We start from the raw sequence: 25,581 nt of genomic DNA on the forward strand, positions 1-25,581 counted from the left end.
GCCCATTCTTCAACTAAAGGGTACTGTGTCAACCGGTTTCACATTTGTTTAAAAGGCTACTTGGTTTGCAAAGGCCCAGGAGGTTTGTGGCTTATTTTCCTGAACTGATGCCAATTTTCTTTGGATTGCATTGTGTCTCTGTTTTTTAAATTCTTTGCTCATTTTGGATTCCTGTGCCGGTGTCCATCAACGGACTTCATGAGTACTCGAACCTGCCCTCACACTCACCAATGCATGGTTTCTGTGTGAGGCCCCTACAAGTGAGCGCTCACGCATCCATCGCATGTACTACTTATGTTCCTGTTCATACAATAAATCTTCAGTTGCATTAACCACACTTCTTTTGAGTGTATTTCTGTCACTTTAAGAAATTTGACCAAATCACTGTCAAATGCTGAAGGATTTGTTGATGAAGTCTAATAGAGAGCTACACACAGTTTTGATTATAATTGTATTTATATAGCACTTACTACCCCTGACAAGGCATTGAAGCGCTTTTCAGCAAGTAGCATGCTACTCCGGAACCCAAAAGGATTAGTGGTGGATTACTATAGGGAAATATGAGTACAGTATTAGTATAGGGAGGTATGAGTTAACTTGAGGGAAGGACATGTGAGTCTGTTAGTTGGTTTGAGTAGAATAATGGAGGGATAAAGGAGGGAAAAATCCATAAGTATTCATTGGAAGATCATAGTAGTAAAATAATGTTTTGGATGAGTAAAGGAGAGGTAGAATATGGACGGGTCTGTAGAATGGGATTAGGGAGATCACAGTAGTTAAATGGGGTTTGGGATAAGTCAAAGGAGAGATAAATGAGGGAGAATTTAGGAGGGTTGTTTGGGAGATCATAGTCATAAACTGAGGTTTGGGATGAGCCAGAAAGGGTAGAGGAGGGAAGAGTATGGGAAGGGTTATTTTGGATATCACAGTAGTGGAATGGGCTTGGGATGAGTCAGAGTGCGGAAATAGAGGATAGACTGATAGAGGTGTAGGTTGATGGTCAGACAGTATAGCTTTCACGAGAGTAAAATGTTTTTTGTTTCTCTTGTACAGTAGAATTAAAGTAGTAAATACATAGATACATGATAATATATTGAGATTTAAAGTTGTTTCATATGAACACAGGCTTGCAAGAGTTACTGTATTTGAAGTTAATTTATTTGTGTACTTTTATAACATTATTTTATCTTTCCTCAATATTTTAATAGCAAAATGCATGTAGATTACTAGTTAAGATAATATTTACCTATTGCGATAGATAAAAGAAAAACCAAGACTCATAAGCATCTAATCAAGCAACTTATGTAGAAATTATGCAATGGCCTATGATCATGTTAAGTGTAGAATAATATACACACACATAAATAGAAACATACACATATACATAATATTTACACATACATACAACTACACATACAAATACATACATATATACATTTAATAGAACTAAAAGATATATTTGTTAAACCGGCCTAAAGAGTATGTTTACAGTTTAAGACAATATAGTCATTATGCCAAGAAATACACATATCTAGATATATACACATAATAAATTTATAACATATTTACATACACTGGTTTATGCACTCCACTGCTGTTTGAGCATGGTGTTTTTTTTTATTTATAAAAGAGGCAACTCCTGAGTAGTCTTCTGAAGATAAGGTAGTTATCCGTGAATTCCATAGTTTGGCCTCTTCAAACAGAGAAAGATGTACCACCTATTGTCTTTTTCTTGTATGGTTGTGTTTTGAAGCAGGGTGCCAATCTTGAGCGGAGGTTTCTTTACTGAATGAATTTGGTGATTTTATTCCTGATGAAAAGTAGTCCTATTCCATGTATTGCTTTGTTGGTGATGATGGTCCAGCTTCAAGGTGGATCTTCTAGTAACAGGTAACTAATGTAGGGCCCTTAAAGAAGGGGAGATTTGGGCTAGTGGCTTTACATGTAGAAGTAGTCTGGCAGCTGAGTTCTAAATGTGTTGAAGTTTTTTCATAGTAGATAGAGATGATCCATTGTAAAGGCCATTGACATAATCCAGTTTAGATAGTACAAAAGAGATAATAGCCTACACCTTGTGTGGAAATCCGAGATGGGAAAGATGCTTCACAGAGTTTTCATGGAAGCTTGATCTTGCTAATTTGTCCACTTGAGCATTCATTGTTACCTTGGAGTCCATGGTGATTCCAAGGTTTCTTATGCCCTTAGTTTAAGAGGTGGCCCCAGATCGTCAGGCGAGGAGCAGAGTGGGTCATAATTTTTCCAATCGCCACACATGTAAGTATTTCTGTTTTGGAAGCATTCAGTTTGAGATGGCTTCATATCATTCATTGATCAACGGCTCTGAGGCCACTGACTTGTGCATTTGCAATGTCTTTGGGGCATTCCTGTTTAAGGAGTATGTGTGTGTCATCTGCATAGCTGTAGCATGTGAGTTGAAATTCATTGATCATTGCTGATATTGACATTATGTAGATGTTGAAAAGCATGGGTGAGATGATTGAGCCTTGAGGGACCCCTGCTTTTGTGAAGTGAGGTTTGGACACGAAAGGGAGGAGTATGAATTACATTAGTTCTGTTTTGAAGGTAGGATGTAATCCAGTCAAGACCAGTCCCCTCTATATCGGCTTCGCAGAGTCTTTGTATTAGAGTGTCATTGTCAACTGTGTCCAAGGCAGCTGAGAGGTCCAGGAGAAGTAGTACAGCAACTCCATTGCCATTTACTGTGTTTTTAATATAATCCCAGATGGCAATGAGGGTGGATTCAGTGCCCTTCGTGGGGAGAATCCAGTTTGGTAGTCTAAAAGTATGGAGTTATCGTCAATGAATTGTGACATCTAGGCGAAAGCTGCTCTTTTTATCAGTTTGCCAAGGAAAGGATCATTTGTAATCGGTCTGTAGCTGTTGGGGTCATGCGGGTCAAGGTTTGTTTTCTTTAATAACGGGTGTTTGAATGCTTTTTTAAGATCTTCAGGAAAGATTCCTGTAGTTAAAGAATTACCGATGATTCTTCTTACTGGTGTGGCAGCAGAGGTAGATAAAAGAATGTTCTAGAAGATGTGTGGTGGACAAGGATCTGAAGGGCAGTCAAAAGGATTGGGTTGGCTTACTCTTGGAGGGGATTTTTGAAAACGGGTTGGTGCTGGTGGTTTTCCTTTCTTTTAAATATAAGTCCAATGTGTCTGCCTTGGTTGTGTAATGATTTGCCAGTTTGTCTGCGTAATCTTGAGTACCGTACAGGGTACAGTCGGACTTAAACAGTTTGCATTGCTCTGGCAGTCTGCAATGACAGGCGTGCCATCAATTGTTTGCCAGGGTCACCTAGGGTGGCACAAACACATGCTGCAGCCCTGGGGACACCTATGCCCCAAGCACCATCGACAAGTGCCCCACCAAGGGTAATGTTTTGCCAATCAGGAATATACCATGTTGACAATTATTTAGGGAAAGTACACCTACACTGGTGCCTGGTTAGCAGGTCCTAATATATTATCACAGTCAGAAAACCAGCATCTAGGGGTCCAAATGGGGGGAAAAAATGGAGAGCATCTGTTAAGAGCCTTGTTTTCTACGAAAACCAAACCTCCTTTCCTATACACCAAGGTTCCAGCCTGGCTGATTGAAACATAATTTATGACCCCATACTACGTTCCCTCGATACTCCCTGTTCGATGCACACAAAGAACACTCAATAATCCAAACCACAATTAAAGAGCTTCTATTGCTAGATTTAAAAAAATGAATGCATCTAAATAAATGTAGATGCTTTCAGAACAAGGAACTGGAGAACACAACCATCTGAAAAAGCTGGGCTCTATAACAAAAAACCTGAGTTGAAGTCTAAGGACTTTCCAATGAGTTTCAGGGAATGGCACTCCCACTGGAAATTGCTGTCTCCACACCCGGACGACTACATCCCAATACCTTGCAAGGGTATGACACTAATTGCACATAGGTAGAATTTAGCTTCTAAAGTTTACAATTACTAAAAGGCTCCAACAATCTCCTGCCCAATACAAATGAAATGAGCCATGGCCAACACAAAGCCCTCCACCTACCCCGTCAACCACAACAGTATACATTTAAGTTAACTACCACTGCAAAGCTGGAGCCTTCTCTTGCTCAGTGCATATTCTTAGGCCTTCAGAGTTCCCATAGCATCCATGTGAGTTTACACAAACTAGAACTCACGCCAGATAAGTGTTGGAACTGCATAAAACCAAGCGACTTACTTATGTGCTATTTCAATGCAAATGTGTGCATCCTTTGTAGCAAGAATTTACCTTACACATAAGAGTCAGTTTCGATCTTGGAGATATTTGAAGCTAGCCATGCATCCAGCTTATTAATGTATAAGCTTTAATGGACCTACTTTTGAACACTTGCCACAAAGTTTGCAATTTTGGTAGATACACAAAGAATGTTTAAACAGTTGGATGGCTCTACTATGTGCATACCAAAGATAACCCTTTATTACCATGAACACTATACAACTGCAGCCTGCTATGGAATAGGCTTCATGTAAACAAGCTAAAAAAACTTCACTCCCAAAAACACAATTCACACACATCTTATGAGATGAAAGCAATACTCTAGTACAGAAGTTTTTTTACCTGTGGTGCAGAGACCCCTGGGGGTCCACAAACCCTACACAAGTGGTCTGCAACTGCTCAGAAAATTACATAGTAACAGATTAATGAAGCATATGTAAATAAAGCAATATGCAAAATTGGACAATTTACATTCTACAAGTGTGAAGGAATTGGCAATTGGAGACTGCAGGAAACTGGGTTTTGGTTGCAGCAGTCTGCCACTTTTTACCAGTTTTTTGATGCAACTTTGGCATGGGGACCTGGTTACAGGAACCTAGTGTACTTCAGTGTTCCTTCCCCAAAACACGCCTGGTAGGTTGATCACCACGTAGCCAGGCCTTTAGCACCTCTTTAAGTCCATAGTAAATGGCACATATGGTATCCAGGACAGGGGTACCAGAGAGGGTCCCCCCAAGAGCTGCAGCACAGCCCGTGCCACGCTGAAGGACCCAGCACTAATCTCAAGCAGACTGAAACTGCAGTCAGTGTGACAAGGAGCTCCACAAAGTAAACATGGCACACTTGTAACATGTCCCCTAACACTGCTTGTAATATTTCCAAGTCACCTCTACAGCAGGCTTCACAGACCTAAGGCAGGGTACATTATATTACAGGTGAGGACATAAGCATGAGCAAATATGCTCCTAAAATATCTTTGTTGATTCTTAGACATACTACGTGAACCGGGAAGCCATTTTAAATACATGTGCTGGACACAAGTCAATTTGAGTTCTCCAGCTAAATGATGGCTTCACTGAAAATAGGGATGTTTGGTATCAAACATCTTGTATTAATAAATCCTCACTGATTTCAGTGATGGGTTTAACTAACACAGGCACCCAGAGGGCACCATAGAAGTGCCCCTGAAAACTTACAAACTGCTGGTAGGGCTAACTGGCTAGTTCTAGCCAGCCTGCCACTAACAGATGAATTTCTAACCTTAGGGGTGAAAGCCTTTGCTCTATGGAGGTCAGAAAAAAAGCTTGCTCTGGCAGGGATGTTGCACGCAGCTCTCAACATGATGACCTGCAAATCTGCGTTCCAAGGCAGGAACCTTCAAAGGAGCTCACCGCCTTTGGTAAGCAGATCTGGCTCTCCTCAGAGTGTGATGTCGACCACCCCAACCATAGGGCCCAGTTCAATCAATCAATCAATATTTGTAAAGCGCAGCTATTCACCCGTGAGGGTCTCAATGCGCTTGGGGGGGGGGGGGAGGGAGGAGGGTCTTCATCTGAAGAGCTACGTCTAAAGGATCTTCCTGAAGATGGTGAGCGATGGGCTTTGTCTGAGGTGCAGGGAGAGGTTGTTCCAGCTCTTTGCTGCAGCGTAGGTGAAAGATCGTCCTCGGTGGTGGTTTTGCAGATGCGAGGGACGGTTGCCAGGGCCATCTAGGCAGAGCGAAGGGATCTGGTGAGGTGTGGACGGAGACGCGGTGGTTCAGGTAAGGCTGGCCCTGCGTTGTGTATGGCCTTGTACGTGTGGGTGAGAATCTTGAAGGTGATTCACTTCTTGACTGGTAGCCAGTGGCGGGTCCTCAGGTGTTGGGAGTTGTGTTCTGGGTGAGGGAGGTCCAGATTGAGTCTGGCAGCGGCGTTCTGGATGATTTGACTTTTTTGTGCTGTTCCTAGTTGAGGTGAGGGCTGTGCCATAGCCGAGCCTGCTAGTGACTAAGGGGTGGGTAACTGTCCTGTAACAGTCTGCTGGGATCCATTTGAAGATCTTCCCAAGTTTGCAGAGTGTCTGCCAGCAAGAGGAGGCAACAGGATTTACCTGGCGGGTCATGGTTAGGGAGGAGTTGAGAAAGATTCCTAAGTTGTGGGCGTGCTCAGACGGTGAAGGGGAGGCATTGAGGCATGTGGGCCACCAGGAGTCGTCCCAAGCTGCGATGGCGTTTCCAAAGATGATGAGCTCCCTCTTGTAGGAGTTGAGCTAGAGGCAGCTTTCTCTCATCCAGGTGGTGATGGCTTCCATTCCTGAGTCAAAGTTTCTTTTGGCCATGTCCTAGTCTTCGGTGAGGGAAATGATGAGTTGTGTGTCATTGGCATATGACACGATGTTTATACCATGGCTTCTGACGATGGCAGCAAGAGGGGCCATGTATACGATGAACAGTGTGGGACTCAGTGAGGATCCTTGGGGGACTCGCAGTTGACTCCTGTGGGTCTGGAAGTGTAGGGTGGAAGTCTGACGCTCTGCGTCCTACCGGAGAGGAAGGACTGGATCCATTCCAGGGTTCTTCCACGGATTCCTATGTTGTGGAGTCTGGTGCGCAGAGTGCTATGAGAGACCATGTTGAATACTGCTGAGAGGTCAAGGAGCATGAGTGCTGCGGTGTGGCAGCAGTCTAGGAGTAATCGGATGTCAATGGTGGCTGCCAGGAGTGCTATCTCAGTGCTGTGATTGCTGCGGAAACCGGACTGGGAGCTTTCCAGGGAGTTGTTGGTCTCAATGAAATTCCGTAGTTGTGTGTTGACTGCTTTCTCCAGTACTTTGGTGGGGTAGGGTAGCAGCGAGATGGGCTGGAAATTCTTTAGTTCTGATGGGTCGGCCGAAGGTTTCTTCAGGAGAGGGTGTATTTCAGCATGTTTCCAGTCCTCGGGGAAGATGCCCGTGATGATGGAGCAGTTGATTGTATTACGGAGCTCGGGGGCGATGGATGCGCTGGCTCTGATGTACATGTGGTGCGGGGAGGGGTCCGAGGAGGCTCCTGAGTGGGTGCTGTTCATGATGTTGACTGTTTCCTCTGTGGTGAGCGTGGACCAGCTGTCATAGATGTCCTGGATCTTGTGGTGGAAAAAGGAAGCGAGTTTGTCGCAGCGGTCCTGTGACGGGGGGGATGCTGGTGGCTTTGGAGGGGGGATCTGTGAACTCATTGATGACTGAGAAGAGTTCCTTAGAGTTGTGTGCAGAGAAGTTGATGCGCTCCCAGAGTGCGTCCTTCCTTGTGGTCTTGATTTTTCGCAGGTGGGATGCACTTGTGGCTCTAAATGAAGCGAGGTCTACGCTAGATTGGCTGTTCCTCCCTTTTTTCTTTAAATGTCTTTGGGTACGCTTTGATTCTTGGAGTTCGGCGGTGAACCAGCTGGCTTTATTAGGTACACGTTTGGCCGATGTCAGCCTGAGAGGGGCTAGAGTGTCAGCTCATTCGGTCATCCATGCATTGAGATTACACGCTGCTGTGTTGGCGTCATCAGCGGAGGGAGGTATTTGGCGAGAGATGAGGTGAGTTGCTTGTTGGTGATTTTGTTCCATTTCCTGTGGGGAGGGGGGGTGGGGGGGGCCTGGAGGTGCAGGTGCCGCTGCTGGGTTCGGCGATTGTGAAGTGTATGCAGCAGTGGTCGGTCCAGTCTGGGGTGGAGATGGTCTTGATGGTGATGAGGTTGCTTGAGGTGAAGATGGGGTCCATTGTGTGTCCTGCGATGTGTGTGGGTGTGGAGACCAGCTATCTAAGGCCGAGGGTGGCAAGGTTGTCGAGTAGAGAGGTGGTGTTTGGGTCAGTGCGTTCCTCGAGGTGGAAATTCAGGTCACCGAGGAGGAGGTAGTTGACTGACGCCATGTCCTGGGGCACCGATGTCTACGACGTCGTCTATGAAAGCTGGGTGGAGGCCGGGTGGCCTGTACACTAGGGTGCCATGGATGGAGGAGTTGTGGTTGAAATGGACCAGGAAGTTAAGGTGTTCCATGGTGGTGCAGTGTTCTTTCGGGACGGCACTGACAGGTAGTGAGGCCTTGTGTACGATGGCGAGTCCTGTGCCCGGGAGGGAGGGCCGGTCCCTCCTTAGGATGATGTAACCGTTGGGAATGGCCATGGTGATGTCTGGACCCGTGGTGGTATTGGTCCAGGTCTCAGTAAGGAAGGCCATGTCTGGTTGGGGGGGTGTCGGGCTGGCACCTGGACAGGCAGAAAAGTTAGCTATATAGGAGATGTGCTGCATTTGCAGTCTGGGCAGACCCCTATGGTGACCAGCCTCAAGTGAACACAGCCTTGTCTTCCGATTTACTACCATCAAGTGGAAGATCGTAGACGCAGATCGCGGCCACTTATTTGTGGCCTTTGTTGATTTGAAATCTGCGTTTGACCTTGTCCCGCGTGTCAAGCTCTGGGAGGTCCTGAGCTCCACTGGAATTCCGGGTTCTATGATCAACATTATTAAAGATCTTTATTCGGATAATTTTGCCAGAGTTCGTTGGGGTCCGGCTGGCGACTTGTCTTCAGCTTTTCCTACAGCCCGTGGTGTGAGGCAGGGGTGCGTTCTTGCGCCTACTTTATTTTTATTGTTCATTAATGCATGTATTCCATATCTTTCAGATCCTTATGGTGACGTTCGCAGCTTGGGTGGGCAAAAGTTCCCTTGCCTTTTGTTTGCGGATGATACCTTGTTACTTTCACGAACTGCAATGGCCCTTTCAAGATTGCTCTCCCGTTTTATGGAGTTCTGCAAGGATTACGGGTTGGAAATCAACTCAGTAAAAACAAAATATATGGTCTTTGGGGACAATAGGTGCAGAATGAAGAGGTCGGTGTACCTAGAAGGTGTTCCCCTGGAGAGAGTGGGCACCTTCGATTACTTGGGCATCAAATTGGAAGACTCGCACCTTTGGCACACTCAACGCCAGAAATCTTTACTGTGCTTGAAGCAAAGGGTGGGCGGCATTGTTAGATTTGCTTCTAGATCTCCCCAATTTGCAATGTCTCCTGCCCTTGAAATATAGAAATCCCAAGCCGGGGGGGGCCCTATATGGTGCCGAACTCTGGGGCCATTGCAACCTGGTGAACTTGGCAAGGGCAGAAAACCAATTTTTGAAAATGTTGCTTAAAGTCCCTTCCAGCACTCCATCTCTGCCCATCCGAATGGACCTAAACCTTTTTTCTATTTCGCAGATTGCTGCTTTAAGGCCCTTGCTATTTTGGATCCGGCTTTGATCAATAGATGCCCTATCCCCATTTCGCTGCGGGCTTCTGAATTTGCTGGGCCATACCACTATCACCAAAACCAAATGGTGTGCTTATGTCAAACAGTCTTTAATTCACCTTGGCCTAGGTTCCTATTGGTTGGACCCATCTTCCATTCCTAAAAATGCTGTACAGGTACTGAAGGATGCTTTTTGGCATAACGTTCAGATTATGCAATTTGCTAAGATTGTCCCGTCGTCTATGTCGGATAGTTATCAATCAAATGCCATTATGAATTCGAGCCCTTCATGGACATTGCACTATCTCCATTTGCACAAGCACTTTTTGTTAGATTCAGAGCAGGGTCTCTCCCTCTATGTTCTTTGATGCATAAATGGCCTAGTTCCACTACCAGATCTAAGTTCTGCCCGATGGGTTGTAAAAGTGAAGAGTCTGTTTCACATGTTTTTTTTTTATTGCCATGCATACCTCAAACAAGGAGCCCTTTGGATTATTCCGCTCTGCAAATCTATAGGTGTCAGGTCTTATCTTCATGCTGAGAGAATCTTAAAATCTGATCCATCTGTCCAGGTAGTTTTACCAGTGGCAAAATGTCTTGAAGCAAAATGGCGCTTTAGATTAGTTACTTTAAAGAAGAACTTTGGATAGTTAACTTATACATTTATTATGTATATTTATTGACTTTTGATGATTGATTTTAAACATTTTTCCTTTTAGCACAAAGTTACTGTTTTACCAGATTATTGAGCATCTATGGTCCTTGGGAAATGGCCCCTTGTTGAGGGGACCCTTTTATTGCTAAGAGACATATTTTTGATACTTTGGTTGGATCTTAATCTCTTTTTACTTTTCAATTCTTCATTGTGCATGCATTTTTAGTGTTTCTTAATCTTAACTGTTATTGTCTGTACTGTACTTTTATGGTATGTTTTTACTTACCGAAATAAAGTTAAATGATGATGATGATGATGATGAACACAGCCTTAGAAATTCTGCCATTCTATGTGTGGTGAATGAGGAATTCTGGGACATGGTGATGCCCACTACCCAAAGGTAGTAGTCATCTAGGGGGGGTGGTGACCCCAACGGTAAGTAGGCCATTGCCTACTACCCTTCACTCCCAATAATGCTTTCAAAATTGAGTATTTAGAGAACCCCCTGATACCAGGAAAACAGATCCTCAATGGACACTAATGAAGGAGTGAACATAAAGCCTGCTGACCCGAGAACCAAGGAGCACGGGGGACTTGGCACCAACCCTGCCAGCTGCATCTGACCCTTGCAAAGCAACTGACATGTCCTGCCACTGCAGCTTCCAAGAAACCAGAAGAGCTGCCAGTGCTTTGCAAATCGCCAAGAACTCCCTTGGAGCAGAGGAACTGCTTCCCAGCACCTGCATGCAACCCAAGAAGAACTGTGAGAACCAGGGACCGCCAAACCCTGACGCCGAACATCACCACTGCACCCGAGCTGAAGTGGGCCAATGGTGTCAACATGTTTCTCAGGCCCTCTAGAGATGAAGCCCACCTTGATCTCACCCACTGTGGACTTCCCAAATGCACTTGCAGCCTTTCTGCAAGCTCCCCTCAACCGCCTCTGGTAACGGAGACCCGACTGTCCTCTGCACATGGACTTAGGAGAAAAAGACCACTGGTGTGCCTATAATCCCCAGGCTTTTGAGAACTGAGCCTACTTTTTAGTTCAACTGGACTGGTCCCCAAACCACACCTGCAGTCTGTTTCTTTGAGCCTCCTTCAACGCGACCACCATTGGTGACGGAAACCAGACGGTCCAAACCAGCTCTGCACCCAACTGCCCCCGAGCAAGGCGAACAGAACCACTGGCATCCCTATGTCCCCTAGCATCGCAAGAACAGAACCCACTCAGTGGTTCACCCGGTCATGGACTCAGTTCACCCCTGCAGCATCTTTGTGACCGGACCGATCCCCATTGACCTACACGGGACACCCAACACTGAGCTGCACCACTGCACCCGGATTCCCCACCAGTGCTGCCTGAGGCGACATGCTGGTGTGCCCTAGGACCCTGCCCTGTACTCACCTTAAGTCCAGAAGTCCAGAAGATTAGCCCTATAAGTTGCTATGAAGTACCCGTTTGGCACACATGTTTTCTCTTCCATAGAGTAACACTGCAGCTACAGAAAAAGGCACTGTCGACTTTTGAAAACTAACATTTTCTATCTCAAAAAGTACTCTTCTGATTCCAATGATCTTAATTTCTCAATTTATATAAAAGTATGTTATAAACTGGTGTTGGATTTCTTTGTGTCTCACTTACTGCCTATGCTTATAGGCTTAACACTTAATTCTGATATGCCTAACTTCTGGACCACACTACCACAAGAGAGCACTTTGGGTGTCATTTATCCTCTAATTCCTTTGGGGTTTGCTTGTAATATTTACACAGTGTACCTCTTTTTGGTCCACTATATAAAGAGCCAGCTTGCTAAAGAGACCAAAACTTAAGTTAGAAACCTCAGATCGGTTAGCGGTAGCCATGCAAGGGGATCAAACAGAAGATAGCATATGTGAGTGGCCTCAACTGAATTTAGAAAAGCTCCAACCGGGCCATTAAAACGTTGCCTGTATGGAAAGGCGGATAATCACAAGCTAGGGGAAGCAAAATGTGGAGACTCAAACAGCCAATGTGCTATAACACTGGGGACAAGTATCACAACCCAGGAAGGACTTGGACACTTGCCGAACACTGATGGAAGGGAGAAGTTTACTGAGCATAGTTGATGCTTCATGGTTGAATCAGGATGACATCACTGGGTGGATGTATGTATGCCTGTTACTTTTACTCTTGATTGCTGTGATGCCATGGTGATGGGGAGAATAACTGTCAAATGCACCGCCTGGTCACATATCCTTGCTCTGTAAATGTTGTTCAAAGTTGTTCAATGTATTGCAGAAATAACAAAATAAATAAATATATAAAAAAGTTGATTTTCTTTTACACGTTTCTGAATTAAATATAATATCTTACAATGCATGTATTTTTGATGAAATGCTTGTTTCTGTATTTTACAGTTAAAATCATAAAAAATGCTTCGGCTGGGGTCCTCATCTTCCAGCAATTATTCAGTGGGGATCCACAGGTTCCAGTAATGATTAACAAGTGAGGGCCACAGAAGTCAGAAGGTTAAGAACCACTACTCTAGTGAAAAAACTATGAAGCATCTTAATAATGTATCTAGTATCATAACATTCCCTACCCCTTTAGTTCACATTTCTTACATTGTTTTCCCCTTCCTAGGGGAGGAGGGGGAGTATTAACAACCCATTTTCTTCAATGAAGGTCACGGGGCATCACGCCGACTTACTTATATGCAGATTGGTGTACAGTTAAGTTTGTTTTTGTATTGACCTATGACATATTAATTTATCTGGAGACTGTGTTACAATAGGAATACAACACTAGTGAATAAAGTTACACCACGGTTAGCATAACAGTTCAAAAAATAAGGAGATATGTATATTAGGATGTGGCAGCTTCAGCCCCCAAAACACAAAGCTCCTCAAGGATCTGCTCACTTGAAAAGGGAGCCACAATTTTTGTTTGAGCCAAAGCATTTACAATACTAACATGCCTGGCTTGTTTAAAACAGCCAATGGAAAACGTGGCAACTTTAACGGCAACGTTAAACAACGTACAAACTTGCGCTCCGTCCTAGGCTAGTGACCTAGAACTCAGATTCCCAGCAACTGCCTGCCTAGATTAAATGGAAAGCCACAGCCTGACCTTTAAAAGTGTAAAAGGACAACAGGTTCCACGAACCACAAGCCTGTCTGCATCTTTAATACCAACAAACGCAGTGTGACATTTTTGGCCATAATGGATACACACAAATAATGTCTATGTTTTCATACTAGACTACTAACTCACCTTTCTATTGATCCTGACATAGCACCGATTGTGTCCAGGATAAATTTTATTACCAATGAAACGGCCCAGTTCTACCTTCATAACTGTAATGATTGATAAGGCAAGGAAACAGGAGCTGATACTAGCATGCGGGCTGGCATGTAATGTACACCAGTAATGTAATGTCTGGAGGAACGGTAGCAGCTGGAGATACAAGGGACCAACCAGCAGAACTTGCGATTCATTGTTGGGTAAAATGTTTCAAGACAGCCTGCAAGTAGTGTTCATAAGACGAGGAATCTCTAGTAAGGTGTAGGCACAAGAAGATATGAAGCAATGATTTGGCACATTGGACATCTGTGCACTTAAGATTTCATCTGTGTCCAATGGACTGACTGTACCAATATGGCACCCCATTTGATTTATTTGGAGGTCATGTTGGATAGTTTATTGTTCCCCTTTTGCTTCTGACGTACTGTTTTTTGATCCTGTGCTGAATTTCAATTTTTACTGGCTTTAAGACTCTGGGCACTTTACCACTGCTGACCAGTGCTAGAGTGCAAGTGCTCTCTATCTAAATGGTATTGGTGATTGGTTTATCCATGATTGGCATATCTGACTTATTAGTAAGTCCCTAGTAATGTGCACTGTGTGTGCCCAGGGCCTGTAAATCAAATGCTACTAGTGGACCTGCAGCAGTGACTGTGCAATCCATATGAGTAGCCCTGTAAACGTCTCAGACCTGCCACTGCAGTGTCTGTGTGTGCAGTTTTAACTGCCAGTTTGACCTGGCAAGTGCATCCACTTACCAGGCCCAGACCATCCCTTTTACTACATGCAAGTCACCCATAATGTAGGCCCAAGGCAGCCCCGGGGCAGGGTGCAGAGTATTTAAAAGATAGGACATGTACTTGTGTGTTTTACAGGCCCTGATGGTGAAATACTGCTAAATTTGATTTTCACTATTGCAAGACATATCTCTCCCATAGGTTACCATGGGGATTGCCTTGAAATATCTTTTAAATCCAATACCCCTTTAGGAGCAAATAGAGATGTGGAGTTTGGGGTCTCTAAACTTACAACTTAAAAATACATCTTTTGGTGAAGTTTCTTTTTTAATTGTAAGGTTCAAAATACAATTTTTAGAAAGTGGGCATTTTCTTGTTTAACCACTGTGTCTCTGCTTGGTTGTGGAATACAAGTCTGGGTCAGAGGGACAGTTGGGCTGTTTGTGAATTCACACAAGGGGAGTTGAGGTACACACTGCATGTCTTGAATGGGTCTTCCTGGGCTAGAATGGTGGGAAGAGCTGACACTTGCACCTGAATCGGGCTGTGTCTATCCTTACACAAAGCAGTCTCCAACCTCCTGGAGTTTGTCTAATGCCAGAGAAGAAAAGGCAAGGTCTTGTGCACTACAAGACTTTCCTTTGAAGTTTCCCTACTTCAAGGGCAGAAATGAGTATTGGAGCTTTGAGACCACAACTTTTGAATTCTTCTGGACTGAGTTAATTCTGCCTGGAAGAAGAGCTAGATGCCCTAGGAGGTACTGCCACTCTGCCTTTTGCTTTGTTGTTCTGGCCTGCTTCTTGCTGCTTCTGTCCTGGGAGTGAAAGGACTGGACTTTGCTTACTACATCCTGCTTCCAAAGGTTCGCCAAGGGCTTGGACTGAGCTTGCCTCCTGTTAGAATTCTCAGGGACATCAAAGTCTTCATCTGCCAGCACCTGGACTCTCCTGCTGGATGTCCTGACTCACCAAGTGGTGCCAAGCCAGTTCCTGAGCCCTTGGGAGTGAGTTCTGGTGTAAACAAGAAGAAACCAAGAACATCGACTTCAGTGCAACTTTGGAACCGGCGCCGCTGCCCGACTCTGCACCGCTGACTGCAGTGGAGTCATGGTCCCCACTGAGAGCAATGACCGTGATCGACGCCACAGGCCCAACGCCGCTGCAATGCCTCTGAAATGCAGCCACAGTGTGAGTCCAGAGTGTCGTGTCATGGATGTCCATGACACCCGACTCCGCTACAGCACCTGTGGCCTTGTGGTGTGACTGTGACACTGCAAAGCCAATGCCTCATGTCTTGACCTCCTGGATTCATCAACCCTGCCTTGTTGTAAGGAACAGATGCCGTGCCACTGATGCTGCATCACCTCCCCTGCATCCGTAAGGAGCCAACACCTCACTTCCCCTGTATAGCAGGAAGGAAACAACACCTCAACTACCTGGTAGCAGTAAGGAACCTACATTTCACCAGCGACGCCTCTCCTCCCCGACTCCATGCAACATCTTTGTTTCCTCATTTTCGAAACATACTGTGCCTGGGGTCCGTGCGACTCCATGACCAGCCCGCACTCCCTTGTGAGTGACGTCGAACTGTTGGGAACAACTCCGTTAAGAAGTTGTGATAGCCCCAGCTCGAGCTACTGTGTTTCTAAACGTTTTACTGAGATTTAGGCCCTCATTACGAACATGGCGGTTCAGACCGCCATGCCAGCGGTGGCGGAAAATACAGCCATGCGGTCTGAACCACCATATTCTGAACAAGGGAGGGCCGCCACAGGCGGGCCTCTGCCACCTCCAGGCTACCGCCGACAGCCAGCCTGACGATGGCAAATTACTTTATCCGACAGGACAGCGCTGCAAGCAGTGCTGCCCTCCGGATAAACAACCCTTGTTCCTCCAGCCTTTCCCTGGCGGGGTCCCCCGCCACAGTAAGGCTGGCAGAAGGGGTGCTTCGGGGCCCGCCCTGGGGGCCCCTGCACAGCCCATGCACTTGGCATGGGCAGTGCAGGGGCCCCGTGCAGTGCCCCGTCATGCAGGTCGTTGCCCGATTTACGGGCAGTGATCTGCATGACGAGTGCTGCTGCACCCGCCGCACAGCAGCCCAGCAGAATGTATATTATTCGACCAGTGGGGTCTCAATGGGGCTGGCGGTCTGTGATAAGACCGCCAGCATGAATACAGCGGGGTTTCCCGCTGTGTTCATAATGACCCCCTTAATCTTTAAAAATGTGTGCCTTTGTTGTGTATGTTGGATTTTTGTTGTTTTGGTCTTATTTTACACAGATGAATATTGTCCATTTTTTCCCAACTGGTGTGAAGTATGTTTGTGGTGTTTCAACAGTATTACTGTGTGTGTACAAATACTTTACACATTGCCTCTGAGATAAGCCTGACTGCTTGTGCAAAGCTACTGAAGGGGTGAGCAGGGGTTATCTTAGTTGTATTACTCCCTTACCCTGACCAGAGTATGGGTCCCTGCTTGGGCAGGGTGCAAACCACTGCCAACTAGAGACCCCATTTTTAACACCCTTGACATAGATCTGGGACATATTAATCTGCAAGGGTACGTGACCTTATGACACTTTAAGGGGACAAGCACAGTTGCACAACTGACGCAAGGTGTAATGGCCACCATCAGGATCGGACTGGCCTATAGGCCAATCAGGCAGTGCCCATGGGCTGGTTTCATGAATTAGTGTTTGGGCTGGTATTTTAGCAGTTTGTGGGCCTGTTTTATGGCTAGGTGGGCCAGTTATTTTTCTTGTTGTTTTCACTGATATTGCTAAAAGCATTGCCTACAGGAAACACAAATGCACACAATTTCTTAAAACCATGCAAAATACGAATACACGTGCATTTACAAGTTCAAAACTGGACTAGTTTTAAGATGTGGGCCACTTTTTCCAGCTATCTTGTTTGCTAACGGGAGGCCACCTCTATTTTGGTGCCGGGTCTATATTTTTGGCAAAGTCTGACTCTGCCGACGTGTTTAAATAATGGTGAAAGCATGTTTGCCATCCTGTACATAACCATCTACCACGGGAGATAAGCTTTGACATGTTGTGGAAAAATTGTGATTTAGATTCCAAGTTCCTTTTTTGGCATGATACTACAACAAAACTTTCTGATTTTACATTTGAATACCTGTACGGATAGCTAAATTAAAATATATCAAAAACAATTTGGCTAATACCATGACCATCTCTTACAAGTCAGTAGTGTTTAAATATTTGACTTTAACCCACAATACTATATAGAGCATTTCTATATTTTTGGTAATTTAAATACAATTAGAAAATGATTAACCAGAGCGTTTTATTACTTAATATAAATGCTGATTTACTAACACCAACTTGCTTATCATTATGGTGTTCTACTGTGTACTCTCAGCGCTGACATTAATGACATGGGAGCATTGGTATTTACATGCGGTCCGCCGTTTCACTGACGCTTGATTCTACGAGTATCAGACTGGACAATTCTGTTTGATCTAACAATGCCCAGTGGCTACTGAAGCAAAGTGAAAACCATAACAATAATTTCTCGGATCAAGGAAAAAAAATATTAAGGAGGCCTGGCTTTCTGCTGTTAAGAGTTCGTGCAACGAGATTTAAATTAATTATAGAATCAGTGTTAGAACTGAAGAATTAGTCAATACCTTTGTTTGTGAAAAAGGTTCCGTTATAAATTACTTACTACAGATCAAAGGCGGTAGCAGGTCACTTTTATACTTCAAGGTTTCTCACTAGGGAAAAACTTTTTAGAGTGTAAGCTCTTTGTGGGTTGGACGTCTGATAAAATACTACGTTGAAATAACTCTCCTGAAAGCTGCACCTGAATTTAGCTCTGCAGATCCTTCAAAGTGGCATTACATGTAAGGGGCGTTAAATACAACCAATGGAAGCTTTGCTCCAGAGCATAAAGCAAAAGAATTACATGCCTCAATTGTTTTTGTTCAGCTTTTCCATTGCAGATTAAAAGGGAGGTAGAGAGAACCCTTAAGGAATACAACAATAACGCTAGGAATAAAGGTCGACAGGGCAAGACCAATTGCTGAGTTACGATACTCCCATTTCCTGTTTTAGCAAAATATGGAAAGGAAGGTGTACAGGAAACAAAATTGAACCCACCTCTGTCAGCCTGGAGTGCTATAAACTGCTAAAACATTTTGCTTACAGGAGAGGTAGTATAACATTTTTTGCACAGCTGAATGTACAAACGATTGCATCGTTCCCTTTGTTTACTTTAAGTGGTGGTTCAATGCTGTAACTAACATAGCCTAAAGGCTTGGAAAATACGCACACGCGGGCCTCTGGTTCTTACTTAAATTGTGATCTTACTAGCCTTGGTGACGTTAAAGATTTATGTACTTCTCAGTCACCCTCACCTTATTTTGACATGTACATAATTATTATTTTATTGGAATGGAGTTTATTTAAGCTGATTACTTGTGTGAATATTAATAGCTGATGTATGGAATGTTCCATTTCTTTTACATCTGATAAAACGTTGCCTCTTGCGACTGGAGCGAACATCGCAAACTTGTCTGTTTTGCTTAAAGCCCAGTGTTCACCGACGTACCTTCAACTGCAACCAGGATGGCACCCTTTTCTACACGGTTTTGTTTGGTTTGATGAATAATTGTTTCTGGTTTAAAAAGTTAATACATTAATAGTTTCAGTTTCCAGCCGTCATCGTCTGGTGAAACTATCCACTATTTTTCAGCAGTTTACTAAATTGTCCACTGTATTTTGTTCTGTCTACAAATCTCAGTTGACTAGGGACTCAGTTCCCAACATGAAGTCTTTAAATAGCGATACACTGTAAATAAAGGAATCTGTACAATTAAATATCTAAGGATATATGGAATGTTGCTACTAACTGTTCCAGTGGAGGCTTAAGTATATTTCCAATTTAATTCTAATCAAATAAAGGATAGATTGCCAGTGAATTATCACTAAAATATTGGGAAATAGAACATACAAGAGCTTACCTCAGCTAGCCTCATTTGCTTAAATTGTTTGATGGTAGGATAGTCAGGACGTCCAAGTTTTAGCCATTCCAAATATGGATTGGTGACTTTGTTATCCATGTAATATGTTACATATACAAGACCTTCAGGAACAAACACATACGTCAAACATCAAAACGTTACAGATGCCGAATAATCAGACAAAAAAGTCATTTAAAAAATATTAATAATAAGTTAAGGGCTCTATTAAAGAGCTGTTTGAGAGGGATAATAAGAGGTAGTGATTGCTCTTGTTACTGACTATACCATGAACATCAATTTGTGGTCATTTGTGTTAGAAACGCCAGAGTACATTTTACATCCGAGTGAGTATAGTCTTTCTTACTAGTGGCCGTACAGTTTATGCATGAAGCCCCATTGGTTCATATATTTTGAGCTAATATCTGCAACAAAACCATGGAAAGCTGCCAGTGTAAACTAGGCAGAATAATTATTTGTCAAGAGTACTACGTGTAAGTGGACAATTATTATTTTTAAAACTTCATTTATCATTTTCACGTAGTATTCAGCAATGCAAGCCAATCAAAATGATCCATGAGCGGATGGATACGCCATGTAATTGAACACGACACACAGCATTTAGAAATTAAATCAAGACAGGCACATTTATCATACGAGCATGCTAACAGATAACAGGTGTTCAAACACTAACATAGTGGTACCATCGGATGCCTCCAGACAGTTTAAAAGGGGGATGTAAGCACATATATTAACACGCGTCTGTATGGTGTTAAGTGTTTGAGGGAATGGCGTCCAAGGTACGTAGATAATCCCTCAGCGGCTGCCAGATATCCCTCGGTCTAGACATAAGAGGTTGAAGTGATGCATTGTTGAAGGATTGTTGCCTGCGGGTGAAAATGTCAGCTCTTGGTAGCCTGGAGCAAAGGATTTCTGAAGCTTGCCTGTGCAGATCCTTCATTAGGTGAGAATTGTTCCGTTGGTAGTGTTCACTTTCAGAATTGGGATGTATGATGATAGTAACTTGAACTCGCTCACTGAGCGCCTGATGAAACCTACAAGAACTGATTCATCCAAGACTTTTCACTAGACAGGATTGTGGTTGAAAGCTCATGCATTAAATAACCCGCTCTTTTCATTGCAAGAGATTGATGTACCTGTAAATGTTCGATTATGTTGTCGGATGGAGTCTATAATCGTAACATTATCATTAAGGTAGTCCGTTAACTTGCTTGATTGTCTTTTCTTTTTTTTTTTCAGTAGTGTTTAATGTATAAAACGGTATGTCTGATTTGATTGAGCTCCCAAAACACAGCTTTCCCTCACATTCAGGTCTTCTCAAAGTATTCTCTGTACAGAGATTTGACCTTTTTGATGCTTTTCAAAGTTGTAGACAATGGCTGAAGTAGTGGGTTTGATGTTTCAGTCCTGGAGAGGACCTAGAAGTTTGGTCAGAGAGTGAATCTTTATCGAGATTTATCTGGGTGACTAAAAATACATTTGTCTAGGAATTTGTGTTCTAGTTCTTTTTCTTGTTCTTTTTCTTTTTTATTTTTATTTACAGTTGTAGTGTTCCACCTAACAATCGATTTGTCACAATTGTCTGAAGTATAATCCTTAGATTTAACTATGTTGTTTCTATCTCAATGGGATGAAATGTAACCAAACGCGCAGCACCATGTGTTGGTGCTCAGTGGAAGGCCCTTTACGCGTTTGACCGGGCACCTTTCTATTGCTAATTGCTGTATATGGATGTTTACCTAAAGTACAAAGTTTTTTTTTTTTTTAAAGTTTATTTTGAATTATATTTTAGTGTGTTAACCTCCACGATAATCAAGTGTAGGAATTAAGCTAAAGGATAATTGTCCTTGCAAAGGCTGGTTTTAGTGTTTGCGTTTAACTAGTCACACAATGCTTTTTAAAAAGTTATAAATTGAGCTTAGCGTGAAGTACTGGTGCAACTTTGGAATGTGACGTAGACAGGTGTAGTGCTTTATTTCATGCCGATGTCCTCCTTCCATCAGTGTTTTGACATTCCCATTAACGTCTGTGCATTGATTGATAAAAATAACAATTTAGGCAGGTTTAATGTAACTTTTCGTCTGTTACGGCCCAACTGGATGCGTGAGGACCATTATTGGATTCCCATAATTTTCAGATGTACGTGTAGAATGCTGACATTTAGTGTTACACTCCGTTTTCCATGATTTTCGATTTTGTGTGAGGAACGTGCAGATTGCTCCTTAGAACTTTAGCGTGAACGCTGAAGCTTTTGCACCCTTAGGGGCATTGACATATAGTGTAGCTAGCAGAGGCTGTGATGTGGGATGCAAGAGTAGTGGACAGGATTTTTCCTATAAACATAATCTGCTGAGGCTGTCAAGTTTTTAACTTGTATTACCAGGAATCTTGTGTCTAAAATGTTTTCATTGCTTTTAGGAACAGGAGATGGACCGACTGTAAGGAAATGCCTTCTTGGCATGGTTACCCCCTGACTTTTTGCCTTTGCTGATGCTAAGTTATGATTTGAAAGTGTGCTTGGGCCCGGCTAACCAGGTCCCAGCACCAGAGTGCTTTCCCTAAACTGTACCTTTGTCTCTACAATTGGCACAACCCTGGCACCCAGGTAAGTCCCTTGTAACTGGTACCCCTGGTACCAAGGGCCCTGATGCCAGAGAAGGTCTCTAAGGGCTGCAGCATGTCTTACGCCACACTGGGGACCCCTCACTCAGCACATACACACTGCTTGCCAGCTTGTGTGTGCTGGTGGGGAGAAAATGACTAAGTCGACATGGCACTCCCCTCAGAGTGCCATGCCACCCTCACACTGCCTGTGGCATAGGTAAGTCACCCCTCTAGCAGGCTTTACAGCCCTAAGGCAGGGTGCACTATACCACAAGTGAGGGCATATGTGCATGAGCACTATGCCCCTACAATCGCTAAGCAAAACCTTAGATATTGTAAGTGCAGGGTAGCCATAAGAGTATATGGTCTGGGAGTCTGTTAAACACGAACTCCACAGCACCATAATGGCTACACTGAACACTGGGAAGTTTGGTATCCAACTTCTCAGCACAATAAATGCACACTGATGCCAGTGTGCACTTTATTGTAAAATACACCCAGAGGACATCTTAGAGATGCCCCCTGAAAACATAACCGACTTCCAGTGTAGGCTGACTAGTTTTGGCCAGCCTGCCACACACCAGACCTGTTGCTGGCCACATGGGGAGAGTGCCTTTGTCACTCTGTGGCCAGGAACAAAGCCTGTACTGGGTGGAGGTGCTTCTCACCGCCCCCTGCAGGAACTGTAACACCTGGCGGTGAGCGCTCACCCCCTTTGTTACTGCGCCGCAGGGCATCCCAGCAAATGGAGATGCCCACCCCTCTGGCCACTGACCCCACTTTTGGCGGCAAGGCTGGAGGAGAAAATGAGGAAAACAAGGAGGAGTCACTCCCTAGTCAGGACAGCCCCTAAGGTGTCCTGAGGTGACTTACTTTGAGAAATCCTCCATCTTGTAGGAGGAGGATTCCCCCAATAGGATTATGGATGTGCCCCACTCTCCACAGGGAGGAAGCACAAATGGGGTGTAGCCACCCTTGGGGTCAGTAGCCATTGGCTACTGCCCTCCCAGACCTAACCACACCCCTAAATTTAGTATTTAATCAACAACTCTTTAACTTCAGGAACTTTTCCTACAGACCTGAAAAAGGCATACATACGACCATTATTAAAGAAAACAAACCTAGACCCGCAAGACCCCAACAACTACAGACCTATCACAAATGGACCTTTCCTGGGCAAATTGATAGAGAGAGCAGCATTCGTCCAGATGTCACAATTCATTGAAGACAATTCTATACTTTCAGACTTCCAAACTGGATTCCGCCCAGGAAGAAGCACTGAATCGGCACTCATGGCAATCTGGGACGATCTTAAAAACACAGTCGACCGAAATGGAGTTGCTGCACTACTTCTCTTGGACCTCTCAGCTGCCTTTGATACAGTTGACCATGACACCCTAACTCAAAGACTCCACGAAGCCGGCATACAAGGGATTGCTCTCAACTGGATTACTTCCTATCTCCAAAAAAGAGCGAATATCATCCACTCGCCCCCCTTCTCGTCCGAACACTACCTCACAAAAACAGGGGTCCCCCAAGGGTCAATCATCTCACCTTTGCTTTTTAACATCTACATGATATCTTTACCAGAACTGATCAATGAGTTCCATCTCACATGCTACAACTATGCAGATGACACACAAATACTACTTCAATTAGAAGACCCCAAAAACATTGAAAAGTCACAAATCTTCGGTTGCCTCAGAGCCGTTGATCAGTGGATGACCTGGAGCCATCTCAAACTAAATACCTCCAAAACAGAAATACTCATATGTGGTGACTGGAAAAATTATGACCCTCTGTGCACCTGGCCTGAAGATCTCGGACCACCTCCTCAATTATCCAAGGAAGTGAAAAACCTAGGACTCACCATGGATTCCAAGCTAACTATGAATACCCTAGTAGACAAATTAGCACGCACAAGCTTCATCACCTTAAAGACTTTACGACGCATCTTCCCCCACCTCGGATTTCCACACAAGGTGCAAGCTACTATCTCACTTGTATTATCCAAACTGGATTATGCCAATAGCCTCTACCATGGATCATCTCTATCTGTTATGAAAAAACTACAACGTATCCAGAATTCCGCAGCCAGGCTACTACTACATATAAAGCCGCAAGACCACATCTCCCCTGCCTTGAGAGCACTACACTGGTTACCCGTTGCCAGAAGATGCACTTTCAAACTGCTTTGTATCACCCACAAAGCTATACATGGAACAGGACCGCTTTTTATCAGAAAGAAAATTACCAAATACATCCAACAAAGAACCCTCCGCTCAAGACTAGCACCCCGCCTTAGAACACCACAGTACAAGAAAAAGACTGTAGGTGGTACATCCTTCTCCGTCCAAGCAGCAAAACTATGGAATTCATTACCCCCAACTATAAGAGCCACAGATAACTTTCTTGTTTTCAGGAAACTATTTAAGAGTTGGCTCTTTCCTTCATAACCACCTTTTTCAAACAACTATGAACTGCATATGCCTATGTGGATAAATATTTTTTCAGATTATATGTATATTTCTATTTATTTATAGTTTCTTTGGAAAATATGTATTGCTACTGTCATAACAATAAAATAAGCGCAAGGAGGTCCCGAGAGGCGTGTCAAGGGCAGGAGCCCTTTAAATTTCTTATCGCGCTCCCGCCGTCGCGGGAAGCGCAAGGAGGTCCCGAGAGGCGTGTCAAGGGCAGGAGCCCTTTAAATTTCTTATCGCGCTCCCGCCGTCGCGGGAAGCGCAAGGAGGTCCAGGAGCCCTTTAAATTTCTTATCGCGCTCCCGCCGCGCGGGACGCGCCCGGGCGAAGCCCGGGCCAAGGGCGGGCCCGTCCTTGCCCGGAAGAGGCAGGGCAGGGCCACCCTCCTGACATTCATCTAAAGTTGCATGGGCACGTATGGCTGCCTGAAGGTACTGTGTTGATACTTACTCCTAAATAGGTCCTTTTATAGAGGGCCTTTGGACCGTATTCTCCACCTATTGTTGCGACGCTCGACTAGCCCTTCTCCTACTCTCCTTTATAATTACATATTGGGGTCTGGTTCACAGAGCCAAAGCACTATTTAGGCAGCTTAATCCATGGGAAAACGCAAGGCATCAGAACCCCCAAGGGGAAAGATGAATTCTGTAAAAAAACTTAGGAATGCGGGTGAGAACTGCACAATAGCTGAAATAGACGATCTTATCGAGGAGGTAGAGTCACTACTATGCAGTAGGACCACCATTCGGGAGGGTCCCGATAAAAAGATTACCTCCTATTATACGAAGAAAATCAGACCAGTGGATGATAAAGCGATAGAGATCGTTTCCCAGCAAGAGGGGGAGGCACCATCTGATGTCAGGACTGATAGCCCTAGGGTTGCTGCAACTAGACCCATACACCTATGCACCATTGATAATGGTAGGAAGAAGGGCCATATCCAGGAGTGCGAAGTTAGGTGCTCCAATAAATATGCAGTCCTGGCAGAACTCGATAGTAGTAACATACAGAATACACAAGAGGGGGAACCCGTGGATGAATTACACCCATCTATCCCAACTGTACAGCTAGATAGTGAAAGGACCACACCTCTCAATTCAGAATCAGGGAACCCTCTAAAAAATAAAACAAGATCTATAGCAGACCTTTACGATCTAATCACCGGATTAATCCAGGAAGTTAGGGATTTGAAACTTGAAGTAAGAACCTTAACAGATATTGTGGAAAAGGAGGGGGGTAGGGGTACCTATAGAGCCCAATGCGAAAGGGAGTCCCCCCCCATATCACGCCATCTACAAGGTAGACCC

At 44.3% G+C, this 25,581-nt stretch overlaps 1 protein-coding gene across 1 annotated transcript in view; it reads right to left on the minus strand.

Annotated features, from left to right (window-relative positions):
* The window catches only part of IDUA (alpha-L-iduronidase), a 1,520,091-nt gene that overhangs the window by 313,145 nt on the left and 1,181,365 nt on the right, over positions 1–25,581 (minus strand). Inside the window, exon 10 of the mRNA XM_069236746.1 lies at positions 19,170–19,291. Within this exon, the coding sequence (XP_069092847.1) occupies positions 19,170–19,291 (122 nt within the window). The remainder of the gene's footprint in view (positions 1–19,169; positions 19,292–25,581) is intronic.

The sequence above is a fragment of the Pleurodeles waltl genome, chromosome 1_2 (genome assembly GCF_031143425.1).
Source record: "Pleurodeles waltl isolate 20211129_DDA chromosome 1_2, aPleWal1.hap1.20221129, whole genome shotgun sequence".
In the NCBI taxonomy this organism is placed as follows: domain Eukaryota; kingdom Metazoa; phylum Chordata; class Amphibia; order Caudata; family Salamandridae; genus Pleurodeles; species Pleurodeles waltl.